At 35.1% G+C, this 15722-nt stretch overlaps 2 protein-coding genes across 2 annotated transcripts; both read right to left on the bottom strand.

The window, feature by feature from the left end:
- Positions 1 to 252: 252 nt before the first annotated feature.
- LOC111710495 (ATPase family AAA domain-containing protein 3-A) lies at positions 253 to 7228 on the bottom strand. Its single transcript, XM_023484602.1, has 10 exons — positions 6749 to 7228; positions 6571 to 6653; positions 6010 to 6334; positions 5616 to 5753; positions 4873 to 5083; positions 3383 to 3462; positions 2811 to 2941; positions 1793 to 2396; positions 1240 to 1367; positions 253 to 690 (listed from the first exon to the last, which is right to left on the bottom strand). The coding sequence occupies exons 1-10, from the start codon at positions 6800 to 6802 to the stop codon at positions 597 to 599; spliced, it is 1848 nt and encodes a 615-aa protein (XP_023340370.1). The 5' UTR covers positions 6803 to 7228; the 3' UTR covers positions 253 to 596.
- Positions 7229 to 7447: 219 nt separating this feature from the next.
- Positions 7448 to 15645, bottom strand: LOC111710486 (xenotropic and polytropic retrovirus receptor 1). The gene is made up of 17 exons (XM_023484592.1): positions 15595 to 15645; positions 15287 to 15498; positions 14570 to 14649; positions 14047 to 14361; positions 13633 to 13743; positions 13324 to 13393; positions 12636 to 12727; positions 12131 to 12268; positions 11571 to 11912; positions 11240 to 11359; positions 10482 to 10577; positions 9976 to 10137; positions 9646 to 9792; positions 9041 to 9196; positions 8676 to 8742; positions 8122 to 8176; positions 7448 to 7649 (listed from the first exon to the last, which is right to left on the bottom strand). The coding sequence occupies exons 2-17, from the start codon at positions 15362 to 15364 to the stop codon at positions 7633 to 7635; spliced, it is 2046 nt and encodes a 681-aa protein (XP_023340360.1). The 5' UTR covers positions 15365 to 15498; positions 15595 to 15645; the 3' UTR covers positions 7448 to 7632.
- Between the last annotated feature and the right edge of the window lie 77 nt (positions 15646 to 15722).

Raw genomic sequence — 15722 nt, 5'->3', positions numbered from 1 at the left:
ATTCAAATTTACAGTACCCAGAACGTATAGAATATTCCGAATTGGTTTTATAACTGTTGATCACCCTATATTCTAACTATAAGTACCTGGATTTTGCTTCTCAGTAATAAGCAAGACAACAAAGTCCACTCCGATTAAATGAAAGCAATATAATTCTAACATCAGAGAAAACATATGCTTTCTTTTAAAACCCGGTAAAATTGTACTAAATCTAAATACATACGTTTCAGATCTACAAATAATATGTCTACATTGTTTATAAGTTCAATCTTTTATTTAAATTTAGCTTTAAGCCAAGCACTAATGAGATCCAAAACAATAAAATCTGGACAGTTCTCATTAACACTAGAGTAGCAACAGAAAACCGTAATGGATAATAAAAATAACAGCCTTCAGTTTCTAGATACATATTAACAAATGCCGGGGTTATCCGTCCTCTGAGACAACAACAACGATATAACTGGATGAATTTTGTCGGAGACTAGGAAGACGACATTAGCTGAGGTTTGACACGACATTTGCTGTCGTTTAAAATGACTTCAGCTGTCGCTAAGAGTGTAATAGCCGAGTCCTCTCAGTTTCTGGTTGATAGCTTCTCAGAACTTTGAGAAATCTCTGGCAGTGAACCCAAGCTGAGAAACTGCGTCGCTGGGTTTAATGATAGATCCAGGTTTGTGATAAAGGACTTGTCTGAAAAATCATAAAATTAATTTATCAAATATTTATAGATTTTTTGAACAGCAAAACCTTAGTAGTGGCCTACTTTTTCTGCATTGATCCCATTTCTACTATTAAGGGACAAATAACTATAAAACAGAGATGTTTTGTTTTTAAATGGAAAATAGTTCTACCAGTAACTTATCAAGTCAGTTATTCAGTTAAATGGGTCTGTTTTTATTCCACAATTTCTGTAAATCATGATCATAGGAATATTCAAATCATAACTTGAGTTTTACAGGCGTCTTCTTATTTAGAGTTGTTAGAGTTGTATGCTTATCAGCTATCACTGTATTAATAATACTTTCAATTTACGGAACACTATATCTAAAAAAGGGAATTATAGAACAGAGATCGGATTTAATAAATAGCGATAAGCTGTTCTACTTCTTTAAGCATTTTCGGACACTCAATTAAAAAAAGTACAACTTTCGTACATATGTAGTACATCTGCTTCTCACTATTCATTATTTCAGTCCTCTTTTTTTCTTGTTCGAAAAAGGATATTTAAAAATGTTGGACCTGTTCTCTCTATTCTCCTCGTCTGAGAGCCAGGCCATCTTCTTGTTGTGCTGGAGGACAGCGTCCTCCGCCTTCTCAATAATCATTTTTCTCGTCACAATTCCGTCCTCGCTAGCGTAACCTCCGGCCTAGTTAAACCAAACACTATTAACTCAATGACCAGAGGGGGGGGGGGATATCAAATCGGAAATGATTTTATTCTTTAGCAATAATGTTATTATTAAAGGGACTGTCTATCTAACTTCAAGTGAATCCCAATATTAAGAGTTGCATGCCCAATTAATAACGGTAGCTTTTAAAACCATTTAAATCAACATTATGGTTCTTAGTCGTCGCTGCATAAATCCGCAAGTCACTTTAATAAGATAAACAATAATTAAAAATAATCAATTTTCGGATAAAAAAATATATCTTCAACATTATGCTTAGACCGTTGAAAAGGTACCGTTGTGAATCAGATATTGTAGTCACTTGAAATTACATCTTTAATCCCTTTAAGCTGAATCAAACATTTTAACTTCTTAAAAAAGAGTTAATAGTGCGAGTATCTTTCCTGCCAAGCCACTCCTAATTTAGCAATTTCTCTACCAGACATTCCAACAGTCTTTTCCGCTACCTCCGTACACAGAGATCCATAATCCATCTCTTCTATCTTCAACCTTCGTCCCTTACTCCCCTCCACAGCCGGTAACAGGACGTACTTCTCAAAGTATAATCTCACTAATCGCTCTCGCTCGTCTTTACCAGGTAATGCGAACTCCACGACCTCGTCCAATCGGTCGTTGATCGCCCAGTCGAGCTGCTCGGGGGTGTTACTGGCGAGAACCATCATAAACTTGTCGCTTTGCTCGCCGGTTCGGAAAAGAAAGGCGTTTAAGGTTGAACGAAGATCCTCAGAGATCGTTTCACTACTTCTCTTTCGTAGGAATGCATCGGCCTCGTCCACAAAGAGGATGAGGCCTTTTTTAGAGGTCTCTGCCCAGTCGAAAAGCTTGTGCACGGCTGTTACTCCGTCCCGGCCCATGGGGGCCACGTCGCCGCCCGTCAAGATTGCATAGTCCATATCACTGTGCATTGCAAGCTTCTTGGCAAACATTGTTTTACCAGTTCCAGGGGGGCCATAGAATAAGAGATTTCTGTACATACCACGATTCAATCTGGAACAGTTATACATTAGATTTCGTGTGTGAAAGTGAGTTTAGGGGAATGTTCTTTTTGAGGGGGGTGAAGTGATATTTTACTTCCTTCTTCCTAATAACCTTTTTCAAAATTTTGAAACTTTCCACTTAAGATGAACATAAGATTCACAAATTGGTCGGATCCACTGAGAGTAAGAAGGGCTGGGGGAGGTTAATTTACATTTTACTGTGACGTATTAGCTCCAGAACTTGTTTTGATGTGAAAAATAACAAAGATTGCAAACAAGATTGTAAATCGGGCATTGCCATCTTTTCATGGGAGGGTCACTTTAATTACGCTTATAGTCCCTTTAACAAACCCTTCCCCTTTTCCTTAATTCTACATCTTATTGGTTGAATCGGAGTCGATTTGTTCCAATAAGTTTATCTTACTTTGTATTTTTTGTTGCAAGAGCTACATCTCTGAGCCTTGATTCTAGCGCTGGATCTAGAACTATTCCGGAGAGAGCGTTCTGAGGTTTAGCAATTATCTTTTGTACCGTGTCTACTGGATGTTTAATAGCCTAAACAATTATTAATATTAAAGGCCCACCCTGATTTTAAAAAAGGGTAGGCATTTCTAGCCGTCGAAACCTATCCATGGCCAACGCGATCCGGAGAAAATACTTGCAGCAGACGATTATTTATTCATGCTTATAATAATAATAACAATGATCATGCAAGATCCCCATTGTGGAACCCCCAGATCGCCGCACCGTCGTGCTAATATTTAAAGAAAGATTACAAAAACTAATGAAATTAAAAACTGCATAGGGCTGATTATTTTTCGTTCATTCTGTCTCATTTCAACATTTGTATGAAATATAATAAACTCAAAGGTTCTAAACTGACTAATTCATTACATTTACTTATAACAATATAAAAAATTCCAATGAAATAATTGACAATGATGATTATTGAGCTTGATACTGATAATAATATAAATAATTATGAACTGAATTAACCTGAAAGAGAGGAGTTCTTGATGTGTCTCTAATAAGAGAAGGTTTCCCAAGCCGGGCTTGAATGTAATTAGCAGTAACACCTTAAATTAACAAAAATATTTAAATAGAACTTACCCGGGGCACCGTTGTGAATCCGACATGGTCTCGAATATGAATAATTTATAAATTTTACTTTAAAAATCATCAGCACCGTTTTTTTCTTTTCATTTAAATTCAGACACACCAAGTAAGTTATATAATTCAAACTACTTTACATAGAAGTTAAGGAAATTTTTCTTTACCAAGGGTTCCCAAGACCAATTTTGTCTAAAATTATCCCAAGCACAGCAAGGGGGAACTCGGGCTAATTAAAATTTTTAATTTCCCGAAAAAACAGTTGTACACAATTTCATCGTCATCTAAGATTAAATGCGCGAATCCTTCACGAAAACTTCGCAGAGCGTGTGGTTATTTTGCGTAACTGTCCCAAGGGACGTTAAGTTACTTATCCTCCCTCTGTTGGGGGAATCATAGGTCGGTAATGTTTGTCGAAAGGCGGTAAAATAAATTAAAAATCCTTATTATAAAAACTGTTTACTTATTTTATGAAGTGACCCTTTATTTAATGAGGTCACTTTCCCAATTCACAACAGTAACCTATAGAGGATTCACAACAGTAACCTATAGAAGATTTACAATAGTAACCTATAGAGGATTTACAACAGTAACCTATAAAGGATTCACAACAGTAACCTATAAAGGATTCATAACTGTAACCTATAGAGGATTCACAACTGTAACCTATAAAGGATTTACAACAGTAACCTATAAAGGATTCACAACTGTAACCTATAAAGGATTCACAACTGTAACCTATAAAGAATTCACAACAGTAACCTATAAAGGATTCACAACAGTAACCTATAAAGGATTCACAACAGTAACCTATAGAGGATCCACAACAGTAACCTATAAAGGATTCACAACAGTAACCTATAAAGGATTTACAACAGTAACCTATAGAGGATTCACAACAATAACTTATAGAGGATTCACAACAGTAACCTATAGAGGATTCACAACAGTAAACTATAGAGGATTCACAACAGTAACCTATAAAGGATTCACAACTGTAACCTATAAAGGATTCACAACAGTAACCTATAGAGGATTTACAACAGTAACCTATTAAGGATTAACAACAGTAAACTATAGAGGATTCACAACAGTAACCTATAAAGGATTCACAACAGTAAACTAAAGGATTCACAACAGTAACCTATAAAGGATTCACAACAGTAAACTAAAGGATTCTTGTTCTTTTCTCTGAAATTGATAATTTAAAAATTCTGTTTCTTTGTTTAAGTGTCCTGCAAAATAAAATAAAACAATAGGAAGAAAACTGACATATTTATCTCTTTCCAAGATGGAAAATGGAATAAATCATTATTTTAAATGTTTCTCTTTAAAAAGAGGCTTAATTGAAATTATTATTCTATTTCTGACATTACCTGTTGCTCGTTTAGCGGTAAAATACCCGAGAGCGAGAAGTGAGGCCCCGCCTGCGGCGACCACAACCTTGTCCCAGTCATTCAGGAAAGCCTGGAATCCAGCTCCCAAGACGCTCCCCGCGGTGGAGATCCCCTCCATGACAGTGCTCCGGTGCTCCTTGGCCTTTAATCTGATCTGTTCCAAGTACAGGTCCTGGTTCTCTCGCTCCACCTAAACATCAAAGCATCTAGATCAAGTAGTTATCTATATTTGTTTGTTGGAGGGTCTGATCATAACTCATGAACTGTGGACCGACTTGCTTCAAATTTTGTTTGGATAACTCGGTAGAACCATAGGAATGCTCTCAGTTTGGTTTATAATTTCTAAGTTAGGAAAGTTAAATTTTCAGGCTACGCTGGGTTCCCAAGCTGGTTTTAAAGAATCTCACTAAGCAAAGTCAGATTGTTAGGACGGTCGAAGTTAAACACACCAGACTTGAGATGAATAAATCAAATCTGAAGTAAGTTCATCTCATACTTTCAAAATCAAAAACTTTCAAAATTATCAATTTAAGTGAATCCCAAATGGCAATTTCTAAATTGCAGTTCACTGGATGGCAGTTTCAAAGATTTTCTCGAGTACGTCACAGAACCACTTTTTGACAAAATCTCAACACAATAGAATACTTGGACGACTGTAACCGCACATTACTCTAACAAAACACGATTTCAATACCAATTAAAAGACAATTTAGATTTCATACCTTAGCTCGAGCTATGGTTTCTGCTTCAATGCGTTTCGAGTCTGCCTTAGCTCTTAGCTCCATCTCGTGTTCGAGGGTAGATCGACGCATAGCTTCTTGCTTGGCTACGCTGTCCTCCTGTTTACGTAAATTCTCCTCCTTTAGAAAAAAGCGTTTGAAATTGATCGACAACAATTGAAGAGATAAAAATAGATGTGAGGTTTGCAAAATCCTTCAGGAGTAGATCTTCTATTAATGACAGATTAAAGTTGTTCAAAAATGTGTCGTTTATAAGTTGTCATGGGTGCACAGCACATTGCAATTTGAATTTTGTTCAATGTTCACATAGATTAATTCAACTGAAACACCTGGTCCGAACAAATATTAATAATATGTTACTGAAGAGTTTAATCACCTGCATCTTCTGTTGCTGAACGAGCTGATCCTCATACCTCCTCCTGGCGAGCTGGTCCTGGTATTCAGTCTTTAGCTTGGCCTGCCTGTTCTCCTCCTCCAGGTATTTCCTCCGTTGCTCTCCTTCAACTCTCTTCTGCTCAATCTTTAACTGCTCAATTGTGGCCTCGTACTCCTTCACCTTGACCTGCTGCTCCTGCTGTCTAGTGATCTCCTGCTGCTGAGAGAGCTGCAGAGCTTCCTTGGCAAACTTGGAGGATTCTAGATCCTTTGCTGCTTTTGCTGCTCTCTCTAAAGCTGTAGAGTCGAAACTGTAAGCTTCAGATCTAGATAAACAAGAAAAATTAAAAGCTAAAAGTAGTAGACATAGGAATGGCTAAATTAACTTATCAAATTTTAATTTGCAGAAATAGCTTAGGCACGCTTAGCCACAGTTAATAAATTTTTTTGGGGGGAGGGGGGATATTTTATGATAAAAATAGCAATAAGTTTTTCCCGAAATCATTTATAAAGGGACACCTATACCATATTTAGTTTCTCTTGAATATTCCGTTGTGTTTACCTGTATCCTCCATCTGCTCCCCCTCCCTCAGCTCCTGGGGCACCTGGAGCTACTGATTCTCCTCCGTCCCCAAGTACAGGTACCTTGAATACAACACATTAACACTGGAAAGTCGAAATCGGCGTATTTTTCATAAACAAAAACCATAAAAAAAGTATTTTTAATATATTTGAAATACCTGAGGTGCATCAGGTATCGGAGCATTTTTGTTCATCCCAAACAACCAAGACATTATTGCGATGCTTTTATTTTTAAAAAAAGTGCATGAAAATCTGAAAATAGTGCAAATTTAGTTAAATCACAAATGAGTATTGATTGTAGGTTAGTTTGTAAATCTAAAATATATGAAAAATATCAAGTTTAGGATTAACTAATTGATCTAGACAGTTCAAAATATACAAAATGAAAACAAAATTTAAAATAACTAATCTGTTCTTCATAATATTTGGTTTTGGGGTTTGGACCATTTGTATCTTTGGGATTGTATCAGTTTAGACTATACATTAAACAAAAGCTCATGATGTTTGGAACAGTTGTCAGATAATTTACATTACAACAAATAACATTTTTTTAATTTTTTCTTTTAGAACAAAGAAACAATTTTGTAACACGTTTAGAACTATTTTTTTTAATTGAGCCCCCTTATATTTGAACCAAAATATAGTTGNTAAATATGGCTTAAAGAAATGATTTTCGAAGATTTGGAAAAAATGGAAATATTACATCAAACTGTAAGTAAACCTTTTTTATTTCCAAAAATTCAAAAATCAATTATGTCATATAAAGCTATATCTTCTTACACATTTAGAGAGAAGAAAAAGTATAAAAAAATATAAATATACCCTGTAAATCTATATAATAAAAATAAAACAAGACATTCGTATATATATATATTTTGCGTATAGCCGGTCAAACGGCTGGACCGATTGGGCTGAAATTTTTAGTGGACACTCAGTTTTGACTATAATGATAACTTTTGTCTACTTTCTTGATTCTTGAAGAAAAATTGCACACCATGTGTTGAAAGAAAAAAGCCTGGATTATAATACCGCCAGACGTCACTTACAAGATGGCTCCAACTAATAATAAAACGTCAAATTATTTTGGAAATTTTATCATTTTCAGATCTAACAAAAAAATAAATTTCGAAAAAGTTTCGAAATTTAATTTCCCTCTTTCCCTCTAAAAATCATTTATCTACCCTTAAAAACCTTTAACAAAATTTTTCGCGAAAACATCTCTAATTGGAAATATTTTAATAAAATAGTTAATTAAACATTATTTACCAGATTTTTAAATTCAGCTTTTTTCTTAAAACTTGGGGATATTTACATTGAAACCTTTATTACTGTGGAATATGAAGACGACTATTGGATTCAAGTTATGAAGACGACTATTGGATTCAAGTTATGAAGACGACTATTGGATTCAAGTTATGAAGACGACTATTGGATTCAAGTTATGATTTTAAATATTAAAATATTAAGTTTTTCTTGGTTTCTTTTAGTAAATAAAAAACATTGAACAGAAAATTTTTAGTTTTATTATTCCCTGAATGCATATTCTTGTAATTGCTCGCCATTGTTAATGGTTCATCATCAGTGTCCTGAAAATTGTTTAAATGTATATTTTTTTTTAAGATTTTGTTTTCAGATGGAACTTGCATATTTAATGTACAGACTGATCGGCCTAGAGTTTTGCTTTTCCAAGCTAGGATAGACCAAGATAGGTAGATCGTCACGCGAGACTGACTAAACAAAATTTGGAGAGGTCCAAGAAACCTATACTTAGATGTTACCGAATGATTAAAATGTTCTCATGAAGTTTTCTTCTGGTCTTATTCTTGAGTAAACTAACATCGACAAGTTTCATGTAATTATCGAGAAATTGCCAAAATATAGAATAGTTTTCCCTTAATTACCTTCCACATAATTTACAAGTTCTTCGTTTTTCCTTATTGATCGAGTAGTTTCTGTGTAATTATCGAGTAGATTTCACTTAATTTTCAATTTGTTTCTTTAACAATTGAGAAGATTCACTAATCATCGAGTAGTTTCTATGCAATTATCGATTAGTTTTCACTTAATTATTGAGTAGTGTCTTACCTTGAGCAAAGGAACTTTCAAGGATTCAACAGTTGACATAATTCCCATTTTGATGATCTTTTTCTTCCTGTAAAAATAAAAAAATTAAGGTTATTATTGCAAAATCGAGGAAAATAAATAATTTTTTTAGCAAAGAATCATAATTATCTATAAAGTAGATTTTTTTTCATTTATTTCGGTTTTTTTATTCGTAGGAGAACACATTGCTTACAGATCCGGGGCAAAATTGTTTTATCGATTTTTAAAAATTTTTTCTTTACTTCTTGATTTCTTTTATCCAATTTATTCAACCAAATAAATCTAATTTAATAAGTCTTATTCGATTCACCCCTTGATTTTCTATAAACCCCCCCCCCCGTGTCTACCTAAACAGATTCCTGGGGTCCGGATCATCCATCATATTGATGATCTGCTGCTGGTCGGAGGCGTCCAGGGGGGCCACAGAGATATCACGAACTGCTCGGAATTTACCGCAATTGTTCAGGTGTTCGTTCTCCAGACGGAAAAAGTTCCAAATAAATCTAAATATAACAAATGAGTTTTCTAATTTATAGAAATTGAAATAACAATTAATAAGTAACTTTTTTAGGTTCAATCCTTTAAACAATACTAGCTATATGAGAGTACCCCCCCCCCCCCCACCTCCTAGGAAGTTGGTAGATTGAGAATTGAACCATGTTTCTCTTCAAGATCATTTTAAGACATGCTTACAATACTTAGTGAAACCTCATATAGCTTACAAATACAGAATACAAAAACATATTTACACGATAAACATATAGCCTGTCCCAAGGAGTATAGAGGAACTGGGAGGAATACAAACAAAGCTTAGTCTAAGTAGCACTGCGTGTGTTAAAATATCTCCCAAACTGCAGTACACTTTAATTTACGAGCTTCTGTCTTATCCTCAGCGCTCGGCCTGGTCCTAAGGTTGATTTATTTCCCCTGTTAATAAAATTAATAGTTTTACCTCCTAACGACCTCGAGGCAGGCGAACACCGTGGTGACGATCTCCGAGGATATGATTGAGTTGAGGCCAGACTCCTTGATGAGGAGGATGTAAACCCAGGAGAACCTCAACACTAGATCCTCCAGGATTGCAAAATAGTAATAATTCCTTAACAGAGCAGAGTTGGAAATTTATAAATAATAATTTCACAAAGCCTGAAGTTTATGAATGCGGATTATTTGAACCGGGATCAATTCAATTGCAGCTTTAAGCGTAGCAATGCTGAAGACGTTATTTTTTATCTTCCTTTCAAAAATATATAAAGCGTAGATTTAAAAATAAGTTTCTTACGTTGATGAGTAGACAACCTCCTCCCGTAGAAACCTGTTGTCTCCGGCATTGTCGGAGAAGAACCCCCAGTCCATCTTGATATCCCAGAGATATCCGTAAACTGTAGATACAACGGAGGATATTATCATCAGGTAGAAGAATGGACCCTTAGACTCTCCAGTCCTAAATATCATAATATCTAGTCATGTCCGGTAAATCCTGAAATATCTAGTCATGTTAGGTACAGAGCTCTGAGATTCTATCTAAGCTGGAGAACCCCCCTATCTAGTCATATCCGGTGAACAATTCTGAGATTCTATCTAGTTATGTCGGAGGAACTCCTAGAGATTCTATCAATTCATGTCCAGTATATTACTCTAAGATACCATCTAGTTATGTCCTGATATTGTCTAGATTATGTCTAGGACGGGTGGTTGTGAATCGAGCAAGGTCCCCTTTAAATGAAACATCAATTGAAATTACGTCTATACTCTATGGTCCCTTTATAAAGCACTTAAAATTCTTACTCATAATATCCATAGAGTGTAGTGAATAGAACAACTGATAGACTTGAAGTATATTTCCCGGCGTTTAGTAAATGAGGAAATGCTTCACGCGTATCTCTAAAATAATTTAAAATAAGTTTCTTGAAAAACAATTAACGACTGCTTTAATAAAAAGGAGGGCAAGTATTTAAAGAATATAAATATATGAAGGGAAATGACGTTATAAAAGGGATATAGTTAAGGATCTGGGGGTTTGAAAGGGTAAATTGGAATTGATAGGGAGTTTTGAAAAGAGATATAAGGAAAGGTAGGAAGTTTTGCAAAGGAATATAAGAAAAGATCAGGATTAAGGAGTTTTGAAAGGGTATATCGGAATAGATAGGGAGTTTTGCAAAGGAATATAAGAGGGTAGGAAGTTCTAAAAGGAATTAGAAAAGATAAGGATTAAGGAGTTTTGAAAGGGTATCTCATAATTTAAGGAAGTTTTGCAAAGGAATATAAGAAAAGATAAGGATTAAGGAGTTTTGAAAGGGTATCTCATAATTGATAGGGAGTTTTGAAAAGGGATATAAGGAAGGGTACAGGAAGTTTTGAAAGGATAAGGATTTTTGAAAGGAGATATAATGACGTGACATAGTGCTTGATTGAGTAGGAATTCAAAACCTTGTTTACAATCTATTCTTATACGTCACTTTAGGTTGAAATAAATAATTGGTTCAATAGCACTTTTTATTCTAACTCTTTATTTCTCTATATTTCAATTTTTTTGTCAGTCTAACCTGTAACGCCTGAGACACTGTGCGAACCTGAACCAGGCCGGGAGAGCACCAACCACCCCAACCAACCACCAACCACTAGATCCACATTCATCTAACTCTATCTTCTCCCAGTCCCATTCACTAACAGGAAAACATTAAAAATGGTTTATTAATACATATCAAAGCTAGTTCGAATTAAGATTAGGATTTGTCGGAAGCTTTTCTTAAGTAACTGCAAATTTGGGTGAAATAAAATAACATGCAAAAAAATTGCAAATTATGTCCCTCCCAAAAACTGAAGTGAGATTGGGTAAAAAGATTAACCCTTTAGTCAAAATAAAAAATAACTTACGAAAATCTGCGAACATAGAAGCAGACGAGAAACTGAAAATCCTTGAGCGCTTGCCCGAGAGAATTTGCTTGATCCGCCAGCCAGAAATCCGCGAATCCGACATAGAAAAATGGCGCCATGATGATTCTAAAGATGACCTTAAGACTCCAGAACCTGGCATCGTGCTGGAAGGTCCTGGTTGGATTGAGAAGGAATATGAGCATGATGAGAACGAGGAAGCCCGGCATAATAAAGGGTTGGATATCCAGGTGCTCTGCGTACAGGAAGGAGAGAATGGAAACCGTCCACACTACACCAAATATTGTCGCCAGCTCAAACAGATGCTGTTCCGATAAATGATTCCTAATCGCAAAATAAGCCTTTAAATTCCCTATTTTGATGAAAATATCACTCCCCCCCCCCCCCACCAAAAAAAAACCCTTTTTAAAAATTATTTTCCCCAACATATTATGATATTTGTGGTTATTGTTTAGGCAAAGGGGGAGGGGGGGGGATTGCTAGTCCAATTTTTCTCTCCCCCCCCCCCCTCCTCCTTTCCATGAGCGGGTATATTTACATACCTAGGATCTAGTTCGAAAATGAGAACATGATTGACCCCGGATGACCTCCAGCCGTAAACATTAATCCCCATCAGAAATACAAAGATTATGTAGAGAAGAGGGCCTCGGTACAATCGTAGAGCAACATCAAACTCAGTTCTAAACAAACAAAAATTTGTCAAAATTATTTTTTAAGTCTTCATGACATTAAGTGTTGTCAACAATATGGCCAATTTAAATTCTATGATTGAAGAACTTTCGTAATTTTCTTTTCGGCCATTAGGAGATTATACGGCCATTTTCTTGCTTAATTTGCTTAAAAAGCCTTGGTTGTAATTTTTAAAACCTTCTTTATATAAAACGTAAAATCATTTCTTTCTACTAAATTTAGATTTAAAGATTTAAAAACAAATAGTTTTCTTGGCTTTATGTAGTTTTTGGTAATTTGGCAGAAGAAAGTAAAACCTGTTAAAAAAAACTATTCTGAAAAAGAATTAATCACCACAATTTTTTGTTAAATACTTACGCTGAAAATTTTGAATCCTTTGCCCCGTGAAAGACAGCTGAAAGAATTACTGCAATTAGCAGAACAACAAATGCACCAGCGAACAGTCCAACCTGGAAAAAGAATTGTAAATAGTTTTTTTTTTCTTAAAAATCAGGTTCCTCTAGTGCCTTCAGTTGGTTCGTTTTGGGGTAGTTTTTTGCCTACATATTCTTTTAGAGTCAACATTTGGCATTACTTAGGAAAAGCAAATATTTTTAATCCTAAAATTTTCTGCTCTTAAACTATATCAAATTTTGACCCTAACAGAAGATATATGCTAAAAAAGACCCCAAAACGATCCCAAACGATGCTTCATCTTTTTCGGATTCAGATCATTTTCTATTTTTTTAGGATAAGGAAGGATATTGCAAAGTTTAACAAAAGCAAACTTAAACATAATACAGTTTTGAAAAGAGGGTTGAGGGAATTAGTTCCCTCATCCCTTACGAATAAACTTTTTTACCCCCAAAATGCCCTGAATTCTAACGTTTCTAACATTCTTACATAATATTCGTTGTCATGAATTTAGGGGAAAATGTAAAAAAATTTAATCTACTTCGAAGTCGAATTCTTTTTATTTCTCTTGTCCAAGCTTGGGACTTGGGATGTTTATTGAAAATTATTATTTTTCAAAAATTGTTAAAAATATTTTTTTTTAAAGATTTACCTTAAATGTTGTCCAAGGGGACTGTTTATCCCCTAAAGGAGGAACACGAAGCCTTTTCATTGCTTTCTGCCTAAAATAATTTACAAATCTACAAAACAAACAACCAGAGGTAGTTAACAATGTTTATTTTAACTCCTTTTTTACTTTCTTGTTTAAAGGTTGAACTAGAATAGCTGTTCATTGATTCCAAACAGTTCAGAAATCATTTTTATTCCACTTTATTCTCCTCTTCAATTAAAAAAAATATTTTAATCTTCAAAAATCATTTTTTAATCTAATATCTATAATTTAAATACAAGTTTTGAATACCTGTCTCCCCCCTCTAGGTCTGAGGTGACTGTAGACTCTGTGTCTGCAATAAGTTTATCAATGTCCTTGTTAGTGTGGAAGTGAGAGGATTCCACATTCTCCTCACGCCATCTACAAATATAGATTAAATAGAATTATGTTCTAAAAATGGGACTGTGTTAAATTATTGGATAAATTTGCAAATTCAAGAAATGTAATTTTGAATTTGTAATGCAAATTTTTAGAGTTACGTTGTAAAACGGGCTTTGTTGAGCGCAAACTATAATTTTATTTCTACAATTTTTAAAATTGTGTTTCAAAGTTTAGGGTTGTATCGAAAAATGTTGAAGGTTGTTTTGCAATTTACTGGTTGTTAAGAAAAAAATTTAATCTGCTCTCTTTATACATGCAACCAAAGCAATAAAAGCTAAAAACCTGGCCCCGGCATCATTTCTCAACAGTTTGTCGTGTTTCTTTAATATTTTTCTAAACCCAGTGAAGTTCAGATTCTGATAGTTTTGCAGCAGGATCAAGCTCAGGTAGAACTCAGAGAAGGCAAGCTTGAGATCCATCACCTTCCTCCGCTGGATCTTCTTGTGCCCCTTCTGGGTGAGATCATCATGGTCAGGACCATCCATCTCCGTCTTCAAGGTGGCAAACTTCCTAGTGGCCTCCGCCAACTTCTCAGCGTAGAAGGTGTTGATCTTCGTCAACTCCTTTGTGCAGTACGTGAAGAACTTCTCATCAAACCTGGAAAAAAATTAAAATTTCAACAATAAGAATTTTTTTTATTGCGACACATCCCGCCACATAATACTCCTCGTCTTTTAGTTTCTTTCAATCTAAAGCCTTTTCTTCTTTAATACTGTTTGTGAAGAATTTATTAAATAGTATTATCACTGTAACCTAAGGGAGTATCAGTGACTGATACTGTATCGCTGTATACTAATTAACCTACCTGGCAAAGTATCTTTGAGAAACCTCCTCCTCTACGACCTCCTCCGATGGCGCCTGTTCAACGCAAGCATACAACATTGCCTGAAACAGAGAATATATTTTAATTCCAAACTTTTCAAGCAAAGATTAAAAGTTTTATTTTAAACTGTCTTTTTAAAAATAAAATTTTTAGCTCTGAATAAAATTATATTTCAAGAATTATTAAATAAGAAAAATGTACTATCCTAGAGAAGTGTGGGTCTGTCTTATTCTACGCCTTTTGGACCCCATAAAACCGTATTCAATATATTAGGAGGGGGGTCCAATAACTTTACAATAGGAAACTACCGAAAGCGTTTTGACATGAGGTGCGGGGTTCGGGTCTAAGCTGTCGTTGGGCCTTATTTACGGCTTGAGTTTTCGGATTCAAGCTGCATCATACTTTACACAGAGTTCCGGGTTCTTATGAGAACAAGACTCAACATTGAGCTTTAATCTCCACTAAAACCAACCAAGGTCGGTTTTATTTTCATTGGGCTCAACTCCTTAAGTCGAGCCGAAGATCTTCCAGCTGTCAATCACGTGACACAAGCTGTCGTCAGAGTTGGGTCGAAGATTGGGTCTTAAGGTCGGGTTTAAAGAATTACGGCTCGAGCCGAACCTTTTAAATCAACGGGCTCTGGACATAAATTACCGAAAATCGATGAAAATGTCAAAATTAACTTAAATATTTCATCACCTTCATTTCTTCATATTGTATGTACTGTTTCCTCCATTCTGGGGTTATGTGCGCCCCAAGATGCTCCGTAAACTTCATTTTGAAGAATAATCTCACTCACAATTCACACTGAGTCACTATTCGCAATTCACTGAAAACAATTAATACTATCACATGTTCAGTTTGCCTTTTACCCGACTTAAGCTCGAAATAATCACTTTTCACTGCATTATCTGAAAATAAAATAAAATTAATAATAAAAAATGTCCGCAACATGCACATCAGTACTTCTTGTTTGCATTATTTAATAAAAGGAATAAGGATCTTACGGTGTTCTATTTGAGAAAGCATGCGAGCAATGGAAGACAAGCGCATATACCGCAATTATTAAATTCATCCTTACAGATCGTCTTCAATCTAATTTAAAATCAATTATGGAATGACTAAGTTTGAAAAT

Source organism: Eurytemora carolleeae, unplaced genomic scaffold (assembly GCF_000591075.1).
Source record: "Eurytemora carolleeae unplaced genomic scaffold, Eaff_2.0 scaffold170, whole genome shotgun sequence".
Classification (NCBI taxonomy): domain Eukaryota; kingdom Metazoa; phylum Arthropoda; class Copepoda; order Calanoida; family Temoridae; genus Eurytemora; species Eurytemora carolleeae.
Note: the sequence above shows the minus strand (reverse complement) of the source record. Positions and strands in the feature narration are given on the sequence as shown.